Source organism: Staurois parvus, unplaced genomic scaffold (assembly GCF_062004578.1).
Source record: "Staurois parvus isolate SC_StPar_1 unplaced genomic scaffold, SC_StPar_1.0 ptg000439l, whole genome shotgun sequence".
Taxonomy (NCBI): Eukaryota; Metazoa; Chordata; class Amphibia; order Anura; family Ranidae; genus Staurois; species Staurois parvus.
The window spans coordinates 2,497,722-2,519,448 of NW_028318235.1; the positions used below are offsets into that span (position 1 = coordinate 2,497,722).

At 46.5% G+C, this 21,727-nt stretch overlaps 1 protein-coding gene across 2 annotated transcripts in view; it reads right to left on the minus strand.

Moving 5' to 3' along the window:
• The window catches only part of YJU2 (YJU2 splicing factor homolog), a 71,723-nt gene extending 50,383 nt beyond the window's left edge, over positions 1–21,340 (minus strand). The window contains exon 1 of one of the 2 annotated variants that reach the window (XM_089687873.1): positions 21,172–21,340. In XM_089687873.1, the coding sequence (XP_089543999.1) occupies positions 21,172–21,195 (24 nt within the window). In that variant the 5' untranslated portion in view covers positions 21,196–21,340. The remainder of the gene's footprint in view (positions 1–21,171) is intronic. The other variant, XM_089687874.1, reaches the window with a different exon arrangement.
• Between the last annotated feature and the right edge of the window lie 387 nt (positions 21,341–21,727).

The window sequence follows — 21,727 nt, forward strand, 5'->3', positions numbered from 1 at the left end:
TATTCTTTGTCAGTGGACTTCAGGTCACTGAATAAACATATCACAAACAAAGTAGTTGTTCCTGATCATTCTAATATCAAGTTACATTTGAAGGCCGAGTCCAAAGTGTTTTCTGTTTTGGAAATCGATAACAGTCATTTTTCGATCCCCTTAGCTAAAAGTTGTCAGTACAAGCTAGCTTTCAAGTTCCAGAAAGAAACTTATGCATTCACTCGATTAGTAGCTGGTTTAGACATCAGTGATGGTGTAGTCCATGAATCTATAACAAAAATTCTATCAAACTTTTCAAGGCCAGAACGCATTTTTCAGCATGTAAATACAATTATGCTGAGTACGCAGAATTTAACGAACATATTGCTCTTTTGTCTGAGTTATTTATGTTGTTACAGGATGCAGGCCTAAAATTAAACCCGGAAAGATTTCAGCTGATGAAAAATCAGGTGAAATACTTTCACATGCAGATTAGTCAAGGAAAGCGACAATTATTGCAGGAAACAGTCAGACCTATCACTGCCATTCCAGTTCCTACACCTCATAAAGCATTGCAACAATTTTTGAAAAACATAAATCATTGCAAAGAGCTTACACATGGTTTCGCAAAGAAAGTTAAGCCATTATATCATCTTTTGAGGAGTAAAAATAACAGTTGACCTATGGGGTCCAAATGAGAATAACGCTTTAAAAGTGTTGAAAAAGGATTTGCAGAATGCGCCAGCATTAGATACAATTGAGGTTTGTTACAATCCTCCTTTTGTGAAAACTCATGTATCTGACAATGCAATTTCAGTAACTTTGTCTCAATTAAAAAGGTAATGAGAGACTAATTAGTTACTTCTCCAGAAATTAATCACCATTGGAAAAAACTTTTACATCTGAGGTACAGCAACTAAGTGTCTTTTATACAATCAAAGCATCAGAAAGCACAGTGAAATCAAACAGTATCATATTACACACTCCTGACCGTTCACGAAGAAGAATTCTTGAGAAAGATACATTCAGAGAATGTCGTGAAAGGTATCCTCAGTGGATAAGAGCACTGTTAGCACTGTTAGCCAAACACATTGTGATAGATGTAACAGGAAAACATTTTCAGGAAAACACACCAACACAGGTTTATATAGTTAACACCAGAATAATGACATCAGCACAGAAAACAGTTACGCATATTTCTAATTTTATAGAGATGAGAACAAAGGCATAGTCCATTGTCATCTCTAGGGTGATACAAAACCTTTTTCTTTGTTTAGTAAAACGTGGTTTTGGGGTCATGACCTATGATGAAATATTGCGTCTTGTCATACCTAAATATCACACTACTTTTGTATTTTAGTTTAGGTAATTTTAGACAGGACAAGGACAGTATTTTGATTGATATATAGAAGTTTTGTGTAAAAGGAAATAGAAAGTAATGTTACTTCCCATATGTGTTCCAAACTCAAACTGATTGTTCCATAATCTTTCATATTTGTTGAAAAAAGGTGCAAGAATAATGTAATGTTTGTGTCAAAGTAATGATACTGCATTTCTTTACGGAAATGGCATCTAAAATCAAATATGAAGCGTAACAATCTCCCACAAGCCAACGTTAAGGAATTCGGATGTTAAAGAAGAGATCTTCATATGGGAAGAAGAATGAACAAGAGCTTAAAACTTCATACATATGACTGCTTTATCATGTTCAACAAAAATTTTTCTAATTTTACAGAACTTAAAGAAGATATTTTATAGACATTGTATGAAGAAAAGATTCATCAAGAGGAAATCTATTTACTATTAGCGATAACATAATTTATTATTGAAAATTATTTTAGGTCACGTATACATTTTAATGATCTTCTTATTCTGATACTTACATCCATATTAGGAAATTATTTTTATTTTTTACATATTCATATACTGAATGTTTTTTGGTTAAAACTTCACAGAGTTATTCCAGTTAATAGAATATCTTTTGTTAAAAGGTTAAGAAACATATTACTCTTATAGGAGCAATAGAAACTTATGATACATTTTAGTATGGAAAGTATGTTTCCGGAGAGTTAAATTATTATACAAATATGGAAATATACTACATTATTTAATTATTATTACATCATTTAATTATTATTATTGTAATAGTACTATTATCATATATCATTTAATATTAATTATGATTAAGAATGTTTATAGTAAGAGAAACTGAAGATAAGGTATAGAATTTAGAAGGAAAGTTATTTTTGGTTGGTCTAGTTATGAAGAGTATGTACGATCATTTAGTACAAGGCTGTGTGTGTGGGCCATGAATGAAGTGTGCATTGGTTAAAAAATTAATTATGGACTAATCATAATAAGGGGGACTTGAAAGAAATTAATCAAATTCATGATTCGGCACTTATATTGATGGCAAGCTTGCAAAATATTTGGTTTTCATGATTAATCATAATTAATATTAATATGATTGAATGGACGCCTTACGCCAATGATATTATTTAATTCTTCAGTAAAGTAAGCTGAGATACGTACGTAAGTTATATTATTATTTAAACATGAATAGCTTATAGTATCATGTATATCAGCATATGTACCTGTCAATCAAAAACATTATGTATCGTCCACTCCCTTTTATGAAATGACTTTGCCAAGCAGGACTGACTGCCATACAAGGTATTAAGAATCTCAAACTATGACGCTTATTCGCTTCATAAAAGGTCCATAAGGGACAGTGGACGAAGGCACGCGCACACGCACTCACACACACAGTCTGAGAAGCTGGAACAGGTGCTTGCTGTAAGACAAGATCGTCACTTCAGTCTACTTCCGGCTTCTTCACAAAGTCTCCAGAAGGACAAGGAGAGCATAAAGGACAGAACAGCACATGGCCGGACATCTATGACAAGAATGGTGACTTTTTCTTAAACTGCTGCTTGATATTTCTACAGTAGTTTTATCTACATGGAACTGTTCATGATACGCTTTACATTGTTATTTTAAGCCATTGTGTGATAGAATAAAATCACACTTTATTTTTTATTTCAACAGCTCTTTCATTCATAATCGCCTCAAGACACTAAAATAAGTATTATATGTGTCTAAAATCCAACACTGACTGATAAGTGAAGCTTTGCTGATCTTCTTGTAGCCTTCACCTTTCTTTTGTAAAGAAATTATTTTCTTTCTCGGGCCTTGTGACATTTCTCTTCCATGTGGTGCCATTGCTGACAACATGAAATGGGAAGGGTTTTTCTTTGTTAAGTAATTCCCTTTTATAATCAACTGTCTGCTGGACACCTGTTTAATGAATAATTAGACTAACCTGAAGGTCAATTCTTGTTAATTAGGATTTTGTCGTCTAAAATTTTGCTTTGCTCCTAACGCTTTCATTGGGGTGTATTCACTAATAATAATTTGTTAGGAAAAATACTTTTTTGCGTGTGCAAATTAACAAATCTTGTCTGCAATCAATGACCCACATTTGTGGGAATATTTTGTAGCATGCTGTCCCATAGAAAATGTTGATTCTGAAATGAAAGGGAAGGTTTTCTGACAAATTTGTTAGGGTGTACTCATTTACGATGAGCACTGTAGTTTACAGGTTGAAAAAAAAAAGATATTCCATCCAGTTCAACTTATGAGTGTATGTGTGTGATTTTTATTCTCCAACAACAGTTTTTGAAGTTGCCGACACTATCAGCTAATACTACTTCTTGAAGGAAAGAGCTCCACATTTTAGTTTCTCTAACAGTAAGGAACCCTTTCCACAATCTAAGGTTAAACCTCCTTTCTTCTAACCTCCAATTGTGGTCTTCTTCAGGGACTTTAGAGTAAAAAGCTTATTACAATCACTGAAGTCAGCTTTGATATAGTATTTGTATTTTGTAATGATATCCCCTCTTAGTAAACAACTGTAATCTATGTTATCAGTCCTCATAATCTTGTTGCCTGTCGCTGAACTTGTTCTAATTCAACAATGACTTTCCTGTAGCTTGGTGACCAAAACTGAACTGCATACGCAGTTCAGTTATGAATATTCAAGATGAGATCAAACCAATGTTTTGTATAGTGGTGGAATTATTGATTTATCTCTAGAATGTGTCCCTTTTTAATGCATAGTATTTTGTATCCTGCAGCTTGGCATTACATGCTATTGCCAAGTCTGATTTACAAGCACCCCCAGAACCTTTCCTATCACTGTTTCTCCCAAAGGAAGCCCCTCCTAAAGTGTAGTTTGTATGTGTATTTTTGGTACCCCAGTCCATAACTTTACATTTCTAAATGTTGAACCTCACCTGCCATGTAGGTGTCCCACCGTTATTTTGTTGAGGTATCTCTAATGATGTACATACAGTATAGCCTTTGCCAAAGTTATATCCCTGCATAATTTAGTATCATCAGCAAATACTGAATTTGAGCTCTTGATTCCAATCTCTATCATTAATAAACCAATTAAATAGCATTGGCCCCAAGTAAGAACTCTGAGACACACCACTCACAACGTTAGACCATTCAAAGAACGGGTCATTTATCACTACTCTCTGGATCCACTCATACAACATGTTTCATATCCACATACATAAAATTTCATCAACTCCAGCAAACCTTATTATATATACGGGGAACCTTCTCCTTGAACTGTCAGATTTGGAGACAGCACGGCCGCATCACTCATTCACAGAGTTCAGTGAATGAGTGCCTACAAGTGCCGACAGCCTTAGCAGCTGTCAGCTTGTTGTCACAAGCTGCCTCTTGTGTGTTTATTCTTACCTCCTTGCTGCTCTTGATTCCTCACATGTGTGTTTGTCTGTGCTCACCTGTGGGCGTCGTCTGCTATTCCCTGGGTTTTATGTCCTTCCCTTTCATCACTTCCTGGGCCACCTCCTAGCTGGCTTGTCTATTTAAGACATGCTCAGTCTGTCCCACTTTGCCTGAGCACCGTCTTGTTGTTCAAGCTCCCTTGTGTTTCTACTGAGAATCCTTTAAAGTCTGTGTACCGACCCCAGCTTTGTTCCTGACATTGCTAATTTTCCACCTGTCCTGACCTCAGCTTGCCTTTTGGATTCCGTTTGTCTTCTCCTGTTATACTCTGCTCCCGCTAGCGGTCTCCTCTACCTCAGCTGGGTGTACCTGGGGGCCGCGACCTGGTCCCAGCCTGCTGCAAGTCCAACCCCACCATCAGGGGCCCTGATGAACAAGCAAGCTGGGGCTTAGACTCCGCGCCCTGGGGAACCCCAAGTTGTGGATTAAAGAGCTCACTACCTCAGGGGCTGACACTTGTAGTTTTTAATGAAGTACCATGGCATTGTGGAGTGAGAGTCGTAGTTAACTGAAGCTTCCTGTCAATATATCTGCTTGCTTGTACATCCCGTGCAGCAAGCAGATATTCGGACAGGTCTGCAGGAGACCTGCATGGCATTAGCCATGCAGATCACTACTGATCGCTGGTGCAATGCTTTCCAGGCTCCTGTAGACAAAAATATTACCGTATTTGCCGGCGTATAAGACGACTGGGCATATAAGACGACCCCCTACTTTTCCTGCTAAAATGTAGTGTTTGGGCTATACTCACCGTATAAGACTACCCCTCTTCCAATGCACACCAGTGGGAGGAATAGTGCCCCATCATCGGTGTCAGTGGGAGGAATAGTGCCCCATCATTGGTATTAGTGGCAAGAATAGTGCCCCATCATTGGCATTAGTGGCAGGAATAGTGCCCCATCATTGGTATCAGTGGGGGGAATAGGTGCCCCATCATTGGTATCAGTGGGGGGAATAGGTGCCCCATCATTGGTATCAGTGGCAGGAATAGTTCCCCATCATTAGTAACAGTGGGGGGAATAGGTGCCCCATCATTGGTATCAGTGGCAGGAATAGTGCCCCATCATTGGTATCAGTGGGAGGAATAGTGCCCCATCATTGGTATCAGTGGGGGGAATAGGTGCCCCATCATTGGTATCAGTGGCGGGAATAGGTGCCCCATCATTGGTATCAGTGGCAGGAATAGTGCCCCATCATTAGTATCAGTGGGGGGAATAGGTGCCCCATCATTAGTATCAGTGGGAGGACTAGTGCCCCATCATTGGTGTCAGTGGGAAGAATAGTGCCCCATCATTGGTGTCAGTGGCAGGAATAGGTGCCCCATCATTAGTATCAGTGGGGGGAATAGGTGCCCCATCATTAGTATCAGTGGGGGGAATAGTGCCCCATCATTAGTATCAGTGGGGGGAATAGTGCCCCATCATTAGTATCAGTGGGGGGAATAGGTGCCCCATCATTAGTATCAGTGGGGGGAATAGGTGCCCCATCATTAGTATCAGTGGGGGGAATAGGTGCCCCATCATTGGCATTAGTGGCAGGAATAGTGCCCCATCATTAGTATCAGTGGGAGGAATAGTTCCCCATCATTAGTATCAGTGGGAGGAATAGTGCCTCATCATTAGTATCAGTGGGAGGAATAGTGCCCCATCATTGGTATTAGTGGCATGAATAGTGCCCCATCATTGGTATTAGTGGCAGGAATAGTGCCCCATCATTGGTATTAGTGGCAGGAATAGTGCCCCATCATTGGTATTAGTGGCAGGAATAGTGCCCCATCATTGGTATTAGTGGCAGGAATAGTGCCCCATCATTGGTATTAGTGGCAGGAATAGTGCCCCATCATTGGCATTAGTGGCGGGAATAGTGCCCCATCATTAGTATCAGTGGGGGGAATAGGTGCCCCATCATTGGTATCAGTGGGGGGAATAGGTGCCCCATCATTGGTATCAGTGGGGGGAATAGGTGCCCCATCATTGGTATCAGTGGGGGGAATAGGTGCCCCATCATTGGTATCAGTGGGGGGAATAGTGCCCCATCATTGGTATCAGTGGGGGGAATAGTGCCCCATCATTGGTATCAGTGGCGGGAATAGTGCCCCATCATTGGTATCAGTGGCAGGAATAGTGCCCCATCATTGGTATCAGTGGGGGGAATAGGTGCCCCATCATTAGTATCAGTGGGGGGAATAGGTGCCCCATCATTAGTATCAGTGGGGGGAATAGGTGCCCCATCATTGGTATCAGTGGGGGGAATAGGTGCCCCATCATTGGTATCAGTGGGGGGAATAGGTGCCCCATCATTGGTATCAGTGGGGGGAATAGTGCCCCATCATTGGTATCAGTGGGGGGAATAGTGCCCCATCATTGGTATCAGTGGGGGGAATAGGTGCCCCATCATTAGTATCAGTGGGGGGAATAGGTGCCCCATCATTGGTATCAGTGGGAGGAATAGTGCCCCATCATTGGTATCAGTGGGAGGAATAGTGCCCCATCATTGGTATCAGTGGCAGGAATAGTGCCCCATCATTAGTATCAGTGGGAGGAATAGTGTCCCAACATTGGTGTCAGTGGGAGGAATAGTGTCCCAACATTGGTGTCAGTGGGGGGTGGAATAGTGCCCCAACATTGGTGTCAGTGGGGGGGGGGGGAATAGTGCCCCATCGTTGCTGTCAGTGGGGGGGGGGGGGAGGAATAGTGCCCCATTGTTGGTGTCAGTGGGAGGAATAGTGCCCCATCATTGGTGTCAGTGGGAGGAATAGTGCTCCATCATTGGTATCAGCGACACCAATAATGGGGCACTATTCCTCCCACTGACACCAATGACCCTGTTCTAGTATGGTGCTGCTGCAGCCAGCATAAGTGGTTGCAGCAGCACCTCTACACTGAACACTTACCTGCTGCTCCTGCACTCGATTTTCGCGGGGCCGCTCGGCTCCGCCCCCTCACCGGTGATTGGCTGCCTGTGTGCCTTTCCTGAGCTACAGTTCTGGAGGCCAATCACCGGTGAGGAGGCGGAGCCGAGCAGCTGCGCGAACATCCAGTGGCCGAACTGAAGGAGCAGCTGCGCTTCCTGGACCGGATCGTCGTGGGACCGGAGCCAGGTAAGAAACAGCCCCTGCCCACCCCTGTACTTAGTGTCCCTTATGTTGGAAGGGGGGGGGGGGCGGCGGCGGCACCGCCCCCCTAAAAAGTGTCAGTATACCGGCGTATAAGACGACCCCCGACTTTTGAGAAGATTTTCAAGGGGTAAAAAGTCGTCTTATACGCCGGCAAATACGGTAAATGCTAATTTTTTTTACCTGCAAAAAAATGTGCATTTATTATTTTTATCTAAAAGGTTAACTTATCCTTTAAATGCAACAATTGTACCCTACTGTTTTTTCGGGGGGGTGCTTTTACAACATGTATACAAGCATTTTTTTTTTTTATTAAAAATACAATGTTTATGTGTCATAAAATTTTATTAGGTAAAGACTACCAGTAGCAAAAAGTAAAAAGGAAAGCTGGTTATTTTTAAAATTTTTAATACCATCATGAAAGCTCTCCTTCAGGAGACAGGAAGTATTTGATATGTATTTGTTTTCTTTTTTAGGCTTTTCCCCTCTGTTTTCACCTAGTGATCTGGCCAGTAACATACCTCCTGTATTAGTGTCCCCACTCTGGATGAATACGCACAGGGACACCTTTGGACAGCAGCATTGTCAGTTTGAGGCAAGGGAAGTGTTAGATATACCAGTAGAATGAGCCTTGTTCACTATGTCCAGTCCTAGGGTGACAGCAGTCACTCATAGTACTGTACTTATGAAGGAGCAGTCCCCTACGGAAGGACTACAAAACACCTATCCCTCTATGCTTCTCTACAGCATAGATGGTAGGGGCTCTGTAGTTCTCAGAGAGTGTTTGCGGATTCATAAAGAGTGTCTATGACACTCCATGCCCTTGTGAGACAAATGCCTGTGCTTGCTCCAAATTCATGTACCTGTTGCAAACTGTTGGTTACAATGCAATACCACTGAAATGAATGAAGGCGGCTGACAAGTGGCAATGCCTCCTGAAAGCGACGTGCTCCTTTAAGCAGGACTTCACCTACAAAAGGGAAGTTACGGTTTATCTACTCTTCCCTCGCTCCTCTAACACAACTGGCACTTTATGAGGGGACATGTACCTAGTTTTGACAGGTACCCACTCCCATCTCCTAGATTGTAAGCTCCAAGTAGCAGGGACCTCTTATCCCTCTTGTATTGAACTGTATTGTTGTTGTATTGTCTCCCTTTATATTGTAAAGAGCTGAGCAAACTATTGGCGCTATATAAATCCTGTAGAATAATAATACAATAATTTCCGCTTGGATCACTTAACCTCTTCACGCCAGCCGAACGCAAATGTGCGGCCTCCCGACATCTGGGCCTAGACGCAGAGCGGCTGCACATTTGCGTTCTATTAAAAAAATACATATGTGCTGAGGCACCAGTGCCAAGGGGTTAAGCAATCCTAGCAGAAGTTCAGCCCCCCTCCTCTTTGTCTTAGTTCCGCTTTAAGTCTTCATTTACACAGGTACTATCAAACTTATGTTTATATGCATTTACAGGACATACCTAAACACTTATTTAGAGAAAACAGAATTCTGCACATTCTAGGATCCGATTAGAAACTGTAAGTAACATAACTAAAAGTATGTAAATGTATGTAAATACAACTAAACCTTACAGCAGGAACCGGTTGATCTAGGAAGCATAAAAGTTATTTACAACTCAGAGACGACAACTTCTTTGTTTAGAAAAGCTAAACACAAGAGTGCCAGTGTAAATGAGGCCTAACAGTAAAAGATTATTAAGAAGCCCAGGTAACGTAATTTCCTAACAGAAAAACAACCAAAGCTAATTCAGCATTGTGGCCTCCAAACTCCTTCCCCGAAAAGGATGTATCGATATTTCCTCTGATTAAAGGGGTTATACCAGGGCCATGGCTGCAGTCATGACCCCAGTATTGTTTTTTTTTCAACTGGCAATTCTGCAAGATGTAACCACAATCCAAGTGACTAAAAAAAGCCACTTGATTGCTTTTATATGCGGCAGAAGGGGGTACCCCGCCACCTTTCTGGGCTCTCCCATCCCACAAAGGAGCCAGGGAGTGAAGCTGGCCGTATTTTTGGTGCGTTTTTTTATAGGACGTGACTCAAAAACACCAAAAAACACAACATAAGTTTTGCTGCGTTTTCCATGCATTTCAATAGGGAGGTGTATTTTTTTTACCGCATCAAAAATGCATAAAGCAGGATTTTAAAAAAACCGCAACAGACCTACAATAGATCAGTGTGAAGAGTTCCATAGAAATATGCGGTCACACGTTTTTCTTCTGCTTTTTTAACGCAAAAGCGGAAATAAAAATGGATGATTGTGAAAGCAGCAGTGATCACCCGAAAATAGGGTTATCTGTGTTTTGTCGATAGGAAAAAAAAAAAAAAGCGCCTATAATAATTGACTGCAATGCAAAATCGTGTCCCATTGACTTCAATACAACATCGCGCACCATTGCCTTCAATGCAAAATCGTGCCCCCGCTAATTTCAATGCAAAAATGCCTCTATTAAAGTTTAATAATTTTACATACATTTCATTTTATGTCCAATTTTTGTGTGTTACTTTCAATAAGTTATTTTACGTTGCTGGATTGTATTTTTTAAATTCATATTAATTTAAATTCATGATATGAATTAAAAAGTCGAACATAATACAAGTATAACTTAAAGTGGAGTTCCAGCCATTTTTGTGTTTATTAAAATTCAGCAGCTACAGTTTTTTATTTAATAAACACACACCTGTCCAGCAATGTTCACCCTTCTCGCTTCCGCGGCCCTGGGATCTCAACTGTGGGCACCAGGCTGTGACAGCTAGTGGCTTCACAGCCTGGTGCTCTCTGCGCCTCCTAATTGGTCTGGCAGTCTCCTGGAACCTGTGAATGTTCCCAGGAGACTGTGAAAGGGAGGAGGGGGCTGAACTTCCAGCTCACTTTACCTTGGCGAACTGAGCCAGAAGTGGGAGAGGGTACCTGTCAAAACCAGGTATCCGCTCCCCTCTCCCCCCCAAAAAAAGTGCCAAATATGACAGTGGAGGGGGGGGGGAGAGCAGGAAAATAAGCGGAGCTTGCGCTTTTGAGCGGAACTCTGCTTTAAAAAAAAATTCTTTTAAATTGTCTATTTCGGTGTTCGGCCAAGTGCATCTTGAATTTTCGATTTCAGTCCAGAATTTTCATTTCAATGCACCACTAGAAAAGGAGCCTTACTATAGAGATGACCGAGGATTGGAATATTCCCGATCATATCTATGGTCTAAGAAACTGGATGCAACAAGGATTTTGTCACTTCTGGTTTTGGCTAATGTAAACAAGCTGTTACCAGCCTTTGAAAGCATTGAATTAAATGATCTTGGTTTTGTCTTATGCTTTTAAGAGCGGAGGAGAGAACTGGGGCCTAACAGACCCTAGATGTCTCAGTAAGAGTACCTGTCACTGTCCATGCTATAAGGGATGTTGTCTCCCTTTAAAAAAATTTAAAGGGGCAGTGTAAAATTTAAAGTAGAACTATAGGCAGAACTTATTTTCACTTTGGATAGAGCAAGGGAGGGTTGTAACCCCTGTCACTTTAATTTTTGCCAACTGTGTCCCATTGGGGAGATTTACCTTAACTTCCCGTCCCATAGCCAAGACAGGAAGTGAGGGAAAATCCCTACAAATGAAAGGAATCCCTTGGGGACTCCCAGGTCACCAGAACTAGTGTCCCCATTGGAAAAAATTCCCTCTATTACTTTGCTGGGGACAACCCAAAATTTTGGGTTTTCTTTTACTTTCACTTTCAATGATAATGGTAAACAGGAAAAATAGAAAGGGTGAATATCCCAAAGGCCCCTTTCACACTGATGGTCTGATCGGACCATCCATAGACCTCTATGGACCAGCAAGTGCCAGCGGACAAGTGTCCACCAACACCCACCAACACCCAATCTGATCCTGTACGCCATCCATCCAGCGAATCGGATTGAATGACAGTCGGGTGGAAACAGACAGGTGGTCCGTTTCCATCTGACTGCCCTATAGGAAAAAGCACGCTGTGTCTGTGTCTGCTCTGCAGCAGCGGAGTGAACACAGACCTGTCATTCACTTGGTCAGCGGAGAGATTCCCCACTGAGCAAACTGATCTACTGGTGGGTCTGCCCCATCTGAAAGGGGCCTAACAGGGACACAAACCGCAATAAAAATGGACAGGTGTTCTAATCCCTCTCCTCTCTATTCAAAACTAGAAAACAAAAATTGCCTTTAGTTATACTCTAAAGGGAAAATGTAAAATTGAAAAAAAAAAATAAAAAAATTAACCTCTCTGGCGTTATGATTAGAGATGAGCGAATTATTAAAAAATTCGATTCGACTGATTCGGCGAATTCGTGAAAAAATTTTGATTCGAGTCGAATATATTCGCTGCGAATTTAACTTATAAAAGGGTGTTTCTAGGCTTCAGAGAGCCTTTATATTAGTGCAGAACACTGTACCTTTAATTTAAATGCCCTTGGAGTCTGCTGGGGAAGAGAAATAATACTATCAGTCAGTATGACATGCAGATGAGTGCCGTCGATCTTAGAATCACCGCACACTTCACTCATTTGGGCAGTCACGGGGCCAAAACCAGAGTGTGGAGCCACAGTGTGGCGGTGGAGGCAGCAGCAATGGGAGGCCATACAGCACCCTATGACAAAATGGAACCCACCAGCAGTGTGAGGAGACCTGAAAGTGGCACATGGCAGAGTGTGGCGATGGAGACAGCAGCAATGGGAGGCCGTACAGGGACCCATGAGACACTCTGGACCTGGCAGCAGCATGAGGAGGCGGTACGGGGGCCCATGGCAGATTACGGGCCTGGCAGCAGCAATGGGAGGCCGTACAGGGACCCATGACACACTCTGGACCTGGCAGCAGCATGAGGAGGCGGTACAGGGGCCCATGACAGATTACGGGCCTGGCAGCAGCATGAGGAGTCAGTACGGGGGCCCATGACACACTCTGGACCTGGCAGCAGCATGAGGAGGCGGTACAGGGGCGCATGACAGATTACGAGCCTGGCAGCAGCAACTTGGACAGGAGGACGTTCAGCTTCTGCACCGTCGGGTGCGTGCTCGCAAACTGTTGTCTCTTGGAAACGGATTCCAAGAAAGACTGCTGACGGAATCCATGAAGAGGAGAAGCAGGAGAAGGAGCATCTGAACGAGCGGAATATGCCAACAAACGACAACAGGGGCCCATGACAGATTACGGGCCTGGCAGCAGCATGAGGAGTCGGTACGGGGGCCCATGGCAGATTACGGGCCTGGCAGCAGCAATGGGAGGCCATACAGCACCCTATGACAAAATGGAAACCCACCAGCAGTGTGAGGAGACCTGAAAGTGGCACATGGCAGAGTGTGGCGATGGAGACAGCAGCAATGGGAGGCGGTACAGGGACCCATGAGACACTGTGGACCTGGCAGCAGCATGAGGAGGCGGTACAGGGGCCCATGGCAGATTAAGGCCTGGCAGCAGCAATGGGAGGCCCGTAATCTGCCAGCACCCTATGACAAAATGGAACCCTGGGCTGGGGCAGGCAGAACCGCCGTATCTTTATCACGGTTTTCCCAGGCCACCGAATGGCGACGCTGCATATGCTGACGCAACGCTGTAGTTCCAACATGGGCCCCCTGGCCACGCTTGACTTTCTGGCCACATAGTCGACATACGGCTACGTTTACTTCCTCGGGCGGCTTGACGAAAAATTGCCACACCGCCGAGTAGGAAACTTTGCCCCCGCTACTCCTCACTGGCTGACTGCTACTTCCTCTGTGCACACCGGCACCACTACTGGCTGTGGTGGTAGGCTGCAGTGGAGCTGGTGCTCTACTCCGTGGCCGTTTGCCTCCACTGACACTGCTGCGGCCCTGCTGCCTCCTGGCCCATGGCAGATTAGGGGCCTGGCAGCAGCATGAGGAGGCAGTACAGGGGCCCACGGCAGATTACGGGCCTGGCAGCAGCAATGGGAGGCCCGTAATCTGCCAGCACCCTATGACAAAAAATGGAACACACCAGCAGTGTGTGAGGAGACCTGAAAGTGGCACATGGCAGAGTGTGGCGATGGAGACAGCAGCAATGGGAGGCCGTACAGGGACCCATGAGAGACTCTGGACCTGGCAGCAGCATGAGGAGGCGGTACAGGGGCCCACGGCAGATTACGGGCCTGGCAGCAGCAATGGGAGGCCCGTAATCTGCCAGCACCCTATGACAAAAAATGGAACACACCAGCAGTGTGAGGAGACCTGAAAGTGGAACATGGCATGACACACTGTGGACCTGGCAGCAGCATGAGGAGGCGGTACAGGGGCCCATGGCAGATTAGGGGCCTGGCAGCAGCTATGGGAGGCCCGTAATCTGCCAGCACCCTATGACAAAAAAATGGAACACACCAGCAGTGTGTGAGGAGACCTGAAAGTGGCACATGGCAGAGTGTGGCGATGGAGACAGCAGCAATGGGAGGCCGTACAGGGACCCATGAGAGACTCTGGACCTGGCAGCAGCATGAGGAGGCAGTACAGGGGCCCACGGCAGATTACGGGCCTGGCAGCAGCAATGGGAGGCCCGTAATCTGCCAGCACCCTATGACAAAAAATGGAACACACCAGCAGTGTGTGAGGAGACCTGAAAGTGGCACATGGCAGAGTGTGGCGATGGAGACAGCAGCAATGGGAGGCCGTACAGGGACCCATGAGACACTGTGGACCTGGCAGCAGCATGAGGAGGCGGTACAGGGGCCCATGGCAGATTAGGGGCCTGGCAGCAGCAATGGGAGGCCCGTAATCTGCCAGCACTCTATGACAAAATGGAACACACCAGCAGTGTGAGGAGACCTGAAAGTGGCACATGGCATGACACACTGTGGACCTGGCAGCAGCATGAGGAGGCGGTACAGGGGCCCATGGCAGATTAGGGGCCTGGCAGCAGCTATGGGAGGCCCGTAATCTGCCAGCACCCTATGACAAAAAATGGAACACACCAGCAGTGTGTGAGGAGACCTGAAAGTGGCACATGGCAGAGTGTGGTGATGGAGACAGCAGCAATGGGAGGCCGTACAAGGACCCATGAGAGACTCTGGACCTGGCAGCAGCATGAGGAGGCGGTACAGGGGCCCACGGCAGATTACGGGCCTGGCAGCAGCAATGGGAGGCCCGTAATCTGCCAGCACCCTATGACAAAAAATGGAACACACCAGCAGTGTGAGGAGACCTGAAAGTGGCACATGTTTGGGGCATGATTCATGGCGGATTTAGTCAGTTGTGTCAGGAACTGGTGGTTTGAAATCCAGACTAATCCACGCCTGATTCATTTTCACAAACGTGAGTCTCTCCACACTTTGGGTGGACAGTCGTGTCCTCCGCGGAGTTACAATACCTCCTGCCGCACTAAACACGCGCTCCGATGCCACGCTACTGGCCGGGCATGACAGCCTTTCAAGGGCAAATTCAGCTAGTTGGGGCCAAAGGTCAAGTTTCGTTGCCCAGTAGTCAAGGGGATTGTCTACCTCGGTTGGCAGGGTGCTGTCCAAGTAGGCCCAAGCCTGTTGTTTGAGGTCCTGCTCCAGGTCCACCTGATGCTGCTGCTGCGGCTGGTTAGTAGTTTCCTCACTGCGCTGGTGAAGAAAGCTACTCATCATCGACTGCAGACTGAGGCAGCCGCTGCTGGTGGAGCTGCCACTGCTCCTACCACCCCACCCCTCCCCTCCCCTGCTGCTATGGCAGCGGAACGCGAGCGCACAGGGCCCACAGTGTCTGAGGATGGACGTTGGCGCACAAAGGCAGAGACCAACTGACTACATAGGTGGTTTTATAGTACGTTATTTTGGAATCCCTCTCAGCAGGTGTGAAAAAGGCCACCATTTTTGAACGGTAGCGAGGGTCCAACAAGGTGGACAGCCAAAAGTCATCCCTCTGTCTGATGGTTATTATTCGGCTGTCGCTACGCAAGCAAGCGAGCATGCTATGGGCCATTTGTGCCAAGGAATGCGGGGGACTCCCTGCCTCCATCTCCACAGCATACTGCCACGGTGCGTCTGGGTCCTCTGTCGCCTCCTCCTCCTCCTCTACCAGATGCCCCTGCTCCTCCACTCCTGTCCGCTGAGTGGAAAAACCACCCATTTCACTCAATAATTCCTGAGCACAAATGTCCTCCTCTACCTCCTCCTCTTCTTCCTGTCCTGCCCCCACAGGGGTCATGTGGCGTTGAGATCTGTGCGCCACGTCTACCGCACCCTGACCAGCCATTGTTAACAGCATTTGTTCCAGGACGTGCAACAGAGGAATGACGTCGTTCATCCCATAGTCCTGCCGACTCACGAATAGCGTGGCCTCCTCAAAGGGCCTGAGCAAGCGGCAGGTGTCACGCATGAGCTGCCAATGGCTGACATCGAAGTTACACAGGGGAGTACCTTTATCCGCTTGTAACATCAGGAAATCGGTGATGGCCTTTCGCTGTTCGTAAAGGCGGTCTAACATGTGTAGGGTTGAATTCCACCTTGTTGCAACGTCGCAGATCAGGCGATGCTGTGGAATTCCGTTCTGCCGCTGCAGCTCAAGGAGGGTGTGCTTTGCGGTGTAGGAATGGCTGAAATGCATGCAAAGTTTACGTGACATTTTAAGGATGTCTTGCAGTGGGATGGTGGATTTTAGGAACCGCTTGACAACCAGATTGAACACGTGAGCCATGCATGGCGCATGGCACAACCTTCCTTGACGCAGAGCAGACACCATGTTCTTTCCGTTGTCGGTCAACATGGTTCCGATTTTCAGTTTGCGCGGAGACAGCCATCCGTCGATTTCTCTGTTCATTACACTCAGAAGTTCCTCCCCTGTGTGACTACGTTCGCCAAGGCATACCAGGTGCAGCACAGCGTGACACCGTTGCGCCCTGCACATGTGATATGCCGGTCGGGTAATGGGACTTGGCACGGGGGTGGCGGCTGAGGACACGGCGGAAGAAGAGGTGGTAGAGGCGGACATCTTTTGTGGACCAAGGACGTGCAAACGTGGAGGCAAAATCGGCGTGACCTGTCCAAGTTGCTGGTGCGGCTGTGCCGGCACCACGTTCACCCAGTGGGCCGTAAATGACATGTACTGTCCCTGACCGTAGTTACAGCTCCACACGTCGGCGCTGCCGTGCACTTTGGCAGAGACCGACATGCTCAAAGACTGGCCCACCATCTCTTCTACATGTGAATGCAGGGCTGGCACTGCCTTTTTGGCGAAGAAATGACGGCTTGGCACTCTCCACCGCGGCGCGGCACAAGCCATCATTTCTCGGAAAGGTGCTGAGTCCACCACTTGGAAAGGGAGGGACTGCAGCACCAGCAACTTGGAAAGGAGGACGTTCAGCTTTTGCACCGTCGGGTGCGTGCTCGCAAACTGTTGTCTCTTGGAAACGGATTCCAAGAAAGACTGCTGACGGAATCCGTGAAGAGGAGTAGCAGGAGAAGGAGCATCTGAACGAGCGGAAGATGCCAACGAGCGACAACTCCCCTCAGCAGAGGTGTTGGAGCCTTGACTGGCTGATAGAGGGCGATTGACGTCGGGTGACGGAGCAAGTAACGGAGCGGGTGATGGAGCGGGGGCTGGGGCAGGCAGAACCGCCGTATCTTTATCACTGTTTTCCCAGGCCACCAAATGGCGACGCTGCATATGCTGCCCAACGCTGTAGTCCCAACATGGGCCCCCTGGCCACGCTTGACTTTCTGGCCACATAGTCGACATACGGCTACGTTTACTTCCTCGGGCGGCTTGACGAAAAATTGCCACACCGCCGAGTAGGAAACTTTGCCCCCGATACTCCTCACTGGCTGACTGCTACTTCCTCCGTGCACACCGGCACCACTACTGGCCGTGGTGGTAGGCTGCAGTGGAGCTGGTGCTCTACTCCGTGGCCGTTTGCCTCCACTGACACTGCTGCGACCCTGCTGCCTCCTGGGCAACCCACCGACTGTTTTGCTCGCTGCCAAGCTGCCACCCTCTTCTCCGGATGATGCGGAAGCAATAGCCTGATGACGACAAGGCTACCAAGTGCGATCAGCCTCATCATCATCAATTAGGGTCTCCGCCTCACTACTAGCCCCCTCGGCTGCGTGTGGGTCAGGAGACAGACCTGTCTCTAGACCGGCTACCGAGCCACTCTCCTCGCCACTACTTCTTCGCCTGGCTGCTGAAGAGGCGGATGTCTCCCCCCGTTCCTGACCGCCCTCTGTTAGCTCTTCCTCACTGTACAGTGGGGCCGAGCCCACAGCATGCGATACTTCGCTTGGTGAGGGAACACCAAAGGACAGGGGCAGGTCGAGGACACGTGATTTCAGTGGGCTTGCTCCCGGGCCATGCCAACTAACGGTTGTGTCTGACGTACCCACCGACCGTTGGCTGTAGGTGTCAGAGGTGACCTGGGAAGAGGAAGACGACCGAGCCAACCAATCGATGACGGCAGGGTTGTCGGTGGAGACACGACCGCTGGATGACACCGGGAGCAATGGCCTCTGGCTGCGACTAGTGCTGCCTCGACCCCTTCCTCTGCTGCCACGTCTGCTCGCTCCTAAAACATTGCCTCCTCTGCCACTCCTCTGCATGTTGTCTGACATACTCTTTAATTCAACGATTATGTGTCCCTGAGTAACAATTCTGTGTCCCTGAGTAACAATTCTGTGTCTGTCCCTGAGTAACAATTCTGTGTCCCTCAGTAACAATTCTGTGTCTGTCCCTCAGTAACAATTCTGTGTCTGTCCCTCAGTAACGTTTCTGTGGCCCTAAGTAACGTTTCTGTGGCCCTAAGTAACGTTTCTGTGGCCCTAAGTAACGTTTCTGTGGCCCTAAGTAACGTTTCTGTGGCCCTAAGTAACGTTTCTGTGGCCCTAAGTAACGTTTCTGTGGCCCTAAGTAACGTTTCTGTGGCCCTAAGTAACGATTCTGTGGCCCTAAGTAACGATTCTGTGGCCCTAAGTAACGTTTCTCTGGCCCTAAGTAACGTTTCTCTGGCCCTAAGTAACGTTTCGGTGTCCCTAACTCTCTCCCTCAATACAGACAGCTCTGCCTCTCTTGAATGACTGGAGGCAAATGGAGAATTCTAAAATGGCCGCCATTTATAGCTCGACCATTACACAGTGCTGGCTGGCTGGCTGCTGATTGGCTAATGCGCTCACATGTCATGAATGAATGCATTATGGGTCAGCGAGCCTTGTCTGCGCGCCTTCCCAGACATCTCCGCTCCGTCGCCGCACATGTCGCCGCCATTTTAGGAAAAATTTCGATTCGCGCATCCGAAGTCTGCTAATTTTCGGATTCGTCGCGAATCGAAATTTTCCTAATATTCTAAACGAATTCCACTTCGCCTAGTTCGATTCGCTCATCTCTAGTTATGATTATTTCAGATTTTGGGTGCTGAAAGCGGTACCATTTTTTTGCATGGAAATATGTTTTTTTTTATTGTAGGCCTGTAATTTTTAGGAATAACTCACTGAAATCTGTCCGAACAAGAGTCTAGTAAACATCCCGGGTATGATAAAATTTGAAACACAAAATCATAAATTATAATTTAATCATAAAAACAATAATATAATAATAAATTTAATTCGATAATATAATCAAACCAAAAACATTGAAATTTGAAATATAGCGCCAAGTTCGCACATCACTGAGCAAAGTCACAAAATCGTTTTCAGTGTCTGATGACGAATTTCCCCACAAATCATTATCACTCAATTCTGCAAGTAGTTCTAATTTACTATCGCTATTCTCTAGCTGGTCTAAAACCGCTTTTGACCTAAAGGGACACTTTTTGGACGCCATGGACGTTTCTCAGTTTCCAGGCAGAAAGAACAGTAAAAATGCAGGCAGGGCACAGGGCAAAGCACTAGGGACAAAATGTATGTGAAATGCTTTGATACAGTAATGTTTTACTATGTGATTTTAGTGAATGTCACTTTTTGTGATTTTTGAATTTCCCGCCGTTCCGTCCCCCGTACGTCCTGACGCTCACAGGGGACGGAACCCAGATGACAGATGCCGGCATCCGCCGGATTACATTGCCGGGGACACTGCAGGAGGGACATCGCGTGAGTGCAGGACAAGGTAAGTGATCGAGGGATCGTGGAGCAGCGCCGCATGGTACTCCCGAGTGTAGCTCGGGGTTACCGCTTGTGGTACTGAAACTTTACCCCGAGCTACACTCGGGAATACCGCCAGGGAGGTTAAAGAGCCTCTACCCCCCCCCCCTCCCATGCTCATGTGCAAAGGCAAACACATATCTACCACTCACCTTCTGTACAACTGGCCCTTCAGATTTTCCCATCTCCATCAGTGCAGCAGACTATAGCTGGCAATACGGATCAGTGTATTATTACAGATACTTATATAGCGCCGTCAATTTACACAGCGCTTTACATATATATTGTACATTCACATCAGTCCCTAACCTTCAAGGGGCGTACAATCTACGGTCCCTAACCCACATTTATACATACACATATTAGGGCCAATTTAGACAGGATCCAATTAACCTACCAGCATATCTTTGAAATGTGGGAGGAAACCGAAGTACCCGGAGGACACCCATGCAGGCACAGGGAGAACATGCAAACTCCAGGCAGGAGGTGCCATGGCTGGGAATCAAACCAACGACCCTAGTACTGCTAGGCAGAAGTGCTAACCATTTAGCCACTGTGCTGCCCATATGACGGCAATTAAGTCTCCCCACTGTCACAATACAACAGCACAGAGGGGAGGATCCCCCCATCTACATCAAATGTGTGGATGGGGGAATCAAGTCTGTTTTTTTTCATTCAACATGCTGCTGGAATGAAAAAACAGACTCATCTATGTGCTGTCTTATCACTCCCCCACAATCCGGCAGTGGACTGTCCCTTGGCGTCCTTACGTCCAGGGCAGGGCTATGGACCCTGGCCCAGCCTTGGCAAAGTCAGGAACCTAGACCAGGGGAGTGTGGGGTGCCGATGCTACGGGGGACCAGTCTAGCTGTGGGGATGAGTGGAGGATTTGGTAAATACATCTTTTTTTTTTCCTCTCCTAGGAAAAAGCTGCAATTAACCATCGTAGTGCAGGCACAGCCCCACAAAGGATCATTTTTTATTTGCCATGGACTGGGCTTTAATACAGTGTCACTCAGTTTTTTAATGGATCCTATAGGTAGGGATACACAACCAGCCCTCCTCAGGGTAAGCTACCAACCACCTGGATAATAGAAGATATCTGTAACCGAATTATAAAGTTATTAGCGAACATTAAACAGCATTGTTACCGTTTGTCAGCTTATCCTTGTTACCTTACATTTAAAACTTTCCGTTCAGACATGTTTCAGACCTCTCAGGTGCAGCCAGGATGTCGCACACAGTATACGTCTACTACACGAAGCCGTCCTTGTTACTATTGGCTTTCACGCAGAAGATGTTCCAAACACTGGGGAGAAAGGCTAGGCCGGCCGCCATTTTTTTGGAGCCGAAGTACGTGTGCTTTCTTCTATGAAGGGACTGCATTCCCTCCTACATAACGCTCTGTATGATGCGCCTTGTATGTCTAGCACGGCAGCTCAGGATCTATTTCGCAGGCAGATAGGCACACAAACAGCGCCCCCTGCTGCTAAAGTCTCACGTCACCGTCACTGCATTAATTTACGCAACTCCAAACAAGCTTTTGCCATCCTAAGGATTTAATCCCCTCCCCCCTTCCTGACAAGAACATTTTTTGCTTTACGGCGCAGCATTACTTTAACTGACGATTGCGCGGTTCTGCAACACTTCACCCACATTAAATTTCCGTCCTTTTTTCCCCACGAATTGAGCTTTATTTTGCTGGTATTTGTTCGCCTGTGCATTTTTTATTTTTT